This window comes from Aptenodytes forsteri, unplaced genomic scaffold (genome assembly GCF_000699145.1).
Source record: "Aptenodytes forsteri isolate BGI_AS27 unplaced genomic scaffold, ASM69914v1 Scaffold276, whole genome shotgun sequence".
NCBI lineage: Eukaryota > Metazoa > Chordata > Aves > Sphenisciformes > Spheniscidae > Aptenodytes > Aptenodytes forsteri.
The window spans coordinates 394,018-400,632 of NW_008795479.1; the positions used below are offsets into that span (position 1 = coordinate 394,018).

The 6,615-nt window shown below is 41.5% G+C and overlaps 1 protein-coding gene across 2 annotated transcripts in view; it reads left to right on the top strand.

Moving 5' to 3' along the window:
- Window positions 1–351: 351 nt before the first annotated feature.
- Window positions 352–6,615, top strand: part of POGZ (pogo transposable element with ZNF domain) — a 28,472-nt gene continuing 22,208 nt past the window's right edge. For both annotated transcript variants that reach the window (XM_009281221.2, XM_009281222.2), the window contains exon 1: window positions 352–475. In XM_009281221.2, the coding sequence (XP_009279496.1) occupies window positions 352–475 (124 nt within the window). The remainder of the gene's footprint in view (window positions 476–6,615) is intronic.

Consider the following 6,615-nt stretch of genomic DNA (forward strand, 5'->3'; position numbering starts at 1 on the left):
GATTCTTCCTTCTTTCAGTCAGTTACTAATTTATTTAAAGGTACTGGGGTTTTGGGGCGGTGACTTCTGATTTCAAAGCTGTTAGGTTGGTTTTCTTATGCAGGAGAGGCAAAACCACTGCAATTTTAAGTCAAAACCAAGGGCTTTCAGCACCAGCTTCACAGAATTATCTGAAAAGGAAACACAGCCTATTAAAGTAGGATGTGGAGTCAATTTTTTTTTCTTTGGAATACTAGGAAATAAAAACACTGTTCATATTTCTGGCATTAGAATTTTTCTTATAATGAGACTTTTGCTGCCCAACAAAACACAGCTTTCCAATAAAGCTTTCTCTTCTTTTCACTTTGCAGGATGGCGGACACGGACCTTTTTATGGAATGTGAGGAGGAAGAGCTGGAACCATGGCAGAAAATCAGTGACGTGATTGAAGATTCTGTTGTTGAGGATTATAATTCAGTTGATAAAACTGCTACGGGTAATTAACTATTTTAGTCTAGAATTATTCCTGTTACTGGTGTTAAAGGGAAATGGCAGTGATTGGTTACATCCTATCCAGTAAGTAGTCTTATTTGATAGCTAAAAAAACTGTTAATGAGTCATGTAACCAATTTCAATTTCTCTATTTGTGAACAGAACTTTTGAGTGCTGGCTAGAGCTGACGTGATGGTGGTGCTGGACGAGGCCAGGTGTCCTGTGAATAAGTAGTTTAGGAGGCAGGAAACAGCTTTTTTTTCTCTGTGCAAGAGAAGTAAGATTTTTGCAGGTGTTGGAAAGGGTGGCCTGTTCAAAAAATAAGAAGGGAACTTTAGCTAAGTTATTCATGTTCTACAGCCAAAGTAGTAGTTTCTTAAAAGTAGATAGTTGATAATTTGCATAGAAGATGATGCTTTTTCTTTTATGAAGTGTATGTATCAGCATTCAGTGGTGAGTAACACTTGATCCTTCTAGCAGTTTTGAAATGACTGAGCAAGTCGGGTATTCAATTGGTGAATTGTATTTCCTGTGACTTAACTTACATAGTCAAACTAGTGAGAATAAAACTAGTTTATTATTATTACCTATTTAACCCATGATTTGATATAATCAGTTTCAGTTGGGTTTTTTTGTTTTGGTTTGCGGGTGGGTTTTTTTTGCCTGTTCTCCGCAAATGGAAAGATGTGTAACTCTGAACAGAGTTTGCATTTAATGTGCAGGTCAGAGTATGTTGTTATCCACTAGTTGTCTCAAATAATGAGAAATTTGGACTCAAAAAGAGCAGTAATTGCCAGATGGGAGGCTTTTATGTGTTTCAGATGCTATATAATCATTCAGTTTATAATGGAACCCTAAGTAAGTAAAGATACAAGGATGGTATGTTCTGGTTGTTGATTTCAGTTGGTATCAACACAGTGAGTTGGGCCATAGGTATATGCGCAATGCTATACAAATCAAACCTTAATGATGAGCATTTCACAATTTGGGAGTAAATGAAACGTGACTATATGTTGTGGTTTAACCCGGCAGGCAGCTAAACACCACGCAGCCGTTCGCTCACTCCCCTCCACCCAGCAGGATGGGGGAGAGAACTGGGGGGGGGGGAGTAAAATTTGTGGGTTGAGATAAAGACAGTTTAATAGGACTGAAAAGGAAGGGGAAATAATAATGATGATGATAAAAGAATATACAAAGCAAGTGATGCACAATGCAGTTGCTCACCACCTGCTGACCGATGCCCAGCCAGTCCCCAAGCAGTGGTTGTTGCCCCCCGGCCAACTTCTCCCGGTTTATATACTGAGCATGATGTCGTATTGTATGGAATAGCCCTTTGGCCGGTTTGGGTCAGCTGTCCTGGCTGTGCCCCCTCCCAGCTTCTTGTGCATCTCTTCGCTGGCAGAGTATGGGAAGTTGAAAAGTCCTTGACTAGTATAAACATGGCTTAGCAACAACTGAAACATCAGTGTGTTATCACATTATTCTCATGCTAAATCCAAAACACAGCACTATACCAGCTACTAGGAGGAAAATTAACTCTATCCCAGCCAAAACCAGGACACTATAATAAGAAAATCCTTTATTCACTGTCCTTTTGGTTCTTGCCACACACTTGAGTCTGGTGCGTGGAAAAAAGAATTCTTACCCCAGTTATGTGTGTGGGTGAAGTAGACTGGCATATTTAAGTTAGGCTTTTGTTCAGCCATTTCAGTTACCTTTTTCTTGGTCAAGATCAAGCCAAGCATCAGCTTAATAGCTGGAATAGAGATGGGTCTATGTCTTGTCGTAGGCTAGCGATAACTAGCGATGATGATTCAACATCTCGCATTTCTGACTGCTGTGATCCTAAACTCTGATCCTAGTGTGAAGTGCTGTGGGAGCATTCTTGGTAGTCAGTGCTGCTAACTCCTTGGCAGCAGCTGTTCCACACAACTTGTGGTTAACACAAGGTGTTTGTGGAAGTATTCAACACTCGGGGCTTTGGAAGGCTTGTTGATAATTGAAGGCGAGTAGAATGAGGCTGTCTCTGCTTAGGGAAGGGTATGCTTCTACTTGCTGACTGCTGTCGCCTGCTGCCTCTGGCCTTCCTACCAGGGAAGGTTTAGAAGGAGCTTACTTTGAATAGTATTTAGAGATGTCAAGGTAGGAGGGTGTTTGGAAGGACAAAGTGATTCAGTCATAGACGTGTTGGAATGGACATAAAACTAACAGTGGTCTTGAGTAAGTTGAATTTCTCTTGCTTGTGCCGTTTGATAGGAAATACAGAACTAAAGAAGCTGGAAGGGAGTATGGACTATTGTACAAAGCTGAAAATTTTACTTAGTGTGATAGTATGGCAGTACAGCCAAGCAGCGTGCTAGTATGGTGTCTCTACAAACAAATTGTGCTTTCTCTATTTTTTCTAAATACAATTATGCCATTCCTTTCTAGCAGTTTCAGTGAGTCTGCAGCCTGTTTCTGCCCCTCTGCCAGCTGTTGCCCATGCATCCATAGGTGCTAATCTCTGTGCAGCCACGTCAGTCGGTAGCAGTGGGGCTCAGAATAGTGACAGTGCTAAGAAGACGCTAGTGACAATATTTGTGAACAACAGTGGTAAGCAGAAATGCCTTCAGCATTTAGAACAGTTTGGGGTCCAGAGGGGAAATGTGAGGCTCGCTTGCAGTCACACTGTCATGTGCTGTGAGCACGTGAGATTTCACAGGCTGAACAGGGAGGTGTCAGGGCAGAATTCGGATGGGAGTTGTGCTAAAACCTGCAGGGACTACGGGGAGCAGCAGCTGGTTTTCTTTGACTCGAGAGTGAATCCAGTGTCCTTACACATTAGTGGAAATTACCGTTGGTAGTATTACCCTGCAGGTAAGATATAAAATGAAGGTCCTGACTACTCAGGGTCACCCTGTTGCATCATGATGTGTTTTGCAGGAGTAGATGTGTTAAATTGGTGTGTTGGCCAAATTCCAAGGTGAATAATTCTGGGGGTGTTTTTGCTATTAAAGGGTTGTCGTGCTTCATTTCAGAGATAGCTTAATGTCGTGGTTTAACCTCAGTCGGCAACTGAGCACCACACAGCTGCTCGCTCACTCCCCCCCTGCCCTGGCGGGATAGGGGAGAGAATTGGAAGAGTAAAAGTGAGAAAACTCATGGGTTGAGATAAAAACAGTTTAGTAATTGAAATAGAATAAAATCCTAAGAAGAAGAATATACAAAGCAAGTGATGCAAAAGGGAGAGAATGAAGAGTAAAAGTGAGAAAGCTCATGGGTTGAGATAAAAACAGTTTAGTAATTGAAATAGAGTAAAATCCTAGAATATACAAAGCAAGTGATGCACAATGCAATTGCTCACCGCTCACCGACCAATGCCCAGCCGGTTCCCGAGCAGCGGCCACCACCCCCCCGCCAACCCCCCACAACTAAAACATGGGTGCCTTATCAACATTATTCTCATGCTAAATCCAAAACACAGCATTGTACCAGCTACTAGGAAGGAAATTAACTCTATCCCAACCGAAACCAGGACACTTAAGCAATCTCTCTGCATAACTTAATATACTGAAATATAAAGTGGGGTTAGGATTCTTTGGGATTAAGGAGCTGTAAAAAAACTCACCTAAAAGTCTTCACATCGTTGTAAAGTTTGATCAGACACACAAGTAATGAGGAAGGTTCTATACATTATTTGAAACACATCTTTGGGAGTGTCTTAAAAGTGTCTTGAACTCCAAATGTATTAGATATCACTACATAATAGAGTTGTGATGAATATTCCGTAGCTTTACTAATAAAAGTAAATTGTTCTAAATCAATTAAAAGAAATTAATAAAGGCTTGGTGATACCACTGTGCTATAATTAGATTAACGGTAAAAAAAAAAAGAAAAATGAGCGTGGCTACTGGAAAAAAAAATCTGTTAATAGCAATATATATATCAGTAAAATATTTGTATATTCTGTGACAAGTTCAAATATGCCTCCATAGAATCTGATATCCAAATGACTCCCGGATCCCATAAAACCAGTGGGATTTGTACAGGAATCTAATTTGGATAGGCCTTTGTCACATCATAAATTTGAAAGGATTGTGCAGAATCGCAACAATCTGAGAAACTTTCTTTGTTCCTTTTATTTGTTTGTTTGTTTGTCTCAAAAATAAGGGTCATGGTAAGCTCTGGAAACTAATCCAGAGCTCCATCATCTGACTTGGAAATGTAGTGAGGAAGGTTGAAAAAGAAAACAAATCGTGATGGTTTTGTCTTCCTTTCTCAGTCCCTTATTGCGTAGTCTGATTACGCCCAGCATCCTCTCTGGGCTGCGAGAGCGTTGGAGGTTTAGGAAGATTGCTGCGTGCTGCTGCTATAGGCTAGCTAGAAATATTTTTTAGTATGTGTGGTACAGTTTGGAGGTACACGAGACAGTTTTCCTATGGCTTAGTTCCTTGCAGGCTTTGGAGAAACCTTTCCCTGAAAAGCCAGTATTATGTTTCTAGACATGAATCACTCTAATCTGTACTAGAGGAGTGAAGTCATAGGCATAGCTACCTATGATTGTCGTCTTTTATATGCTTATTCTTTTGTTCTGGTTTGCAAACAGAATTAGTGGTAGCTATTGGGGAACTAACCCTTTCGGATTTTACTCCATACGTTAAAAACTGAAGGCAGGTAGGGATGCTACTTGCTGTGACTCCATCTATCACTTTCCGTAGTCGTTTTTCTTTTGTGTATCTCTCATAGTATGTCATCTAATCATAAATTACTGCTGTGGAAGTGATGTGAGCGGTGAGTGCAGTTTGCTGGGCTGCCTGCTCACGCAAGAATTGCCCTGCCAGATGTGCCGTTGGCACCTTGTACCACTGCAGGAACCACACTGGGTTTGCCCTCTTCTCATGCTGCGGTATTGCACGTTGGGATCTCCTTCTGCCCCACAGTGCAAGTCTGCATGTTAAGGAGGGTTTGTAGAATTCTTAAGTAATGTTTAATCAGAGAACTGTTCTTAGACTGCTGAAAAAATCTGAAAATCTCCGAGGTGTGTGTTGGTCTGCTTTGGAAGAGAGGAGGGAGGGAAACGGCCTTTACAGCCGCAAACTTACTTTCCAAATAGGCAGAATTTATGACTTGGCAGCTTGGTCAGCTCTGTTAGCATTGTCGAAACAAAGCATTCACCATCACAGTTAGGGCTGTATGTTTCGGGGTAAGCTTGATGATGTGGGTTATGTTTGTGTTTTTCTGATCTGCTGGGATGGAAATAAACTCTGTATGGGCGTCAGGAACATGCTGTTGGTAGTGCTGTGTGTTCCTGGTCACTGTCACGTGGCCTTTCTCCTTCATTGAGTGGTAGACTTTTAAATGCTTTGGGATGGATGCTGTTAGGTGAAAAAAAAAATACAGAAACATGCTTGGTTTTGCATATCTCCAGAGCACTTCATTTTTTATGGTGGAGTAAATTCTCCTCTTGATTGCATTCGTGCAGCAGAGGATAGCTTGGCCCATTAACTTCAGGACCAATACAGACAAAATTCTTCAGCCTACAGCATGGCCTTTTCTTTCCCGAGTATTGTATTTGTCTAGTCACTGCCAGCTCGTATGACATGACTTTGACTTCCAGGGGAATCCTTTTTGGCTTGATGCCAGTGAGGATTTTGAGTGGCAAAGTGCCACAGGGACATCTGTCACCTCTTCAGTCCCTGCAGTCTCTGCTGGCCCAGTAACTGAGGGTCACATCCCAGTTTAAGTTGTGACTATGTGGAACGCTCACGAAATGAGCCATGTCTGGAGTCATCCCAGCTTTCAGCAATCTGTTTTTTACGCTCATGGCTGTCATCTTGCATTTTGTTTTACATTAATTAAAAAGACTTACAAGCTAGGGCTGAAAAAGACCCACTAAATCTATCCATTCTCCCAGTGTAAGGTTTTGTTGGATTTTGTTTTGGGTGTTTGGGGTTTTTTTTTTTTTCCCCTCTAGGATGTAATTCACTTATGAGCAAGCCTGGAGACCTAAAATTTATCCTCTTAAATAACAGCATCCATTTTGGTAATATCTAACTTTCAAAATCATTACGTTAACAAACACGTGCTTGAATTTCTTGCGAGGTTGTCGTGGTTTAACCTCAGTCGGCAACTGAGCACCACGCAGCCGCTCGCTCATTCCCCCCC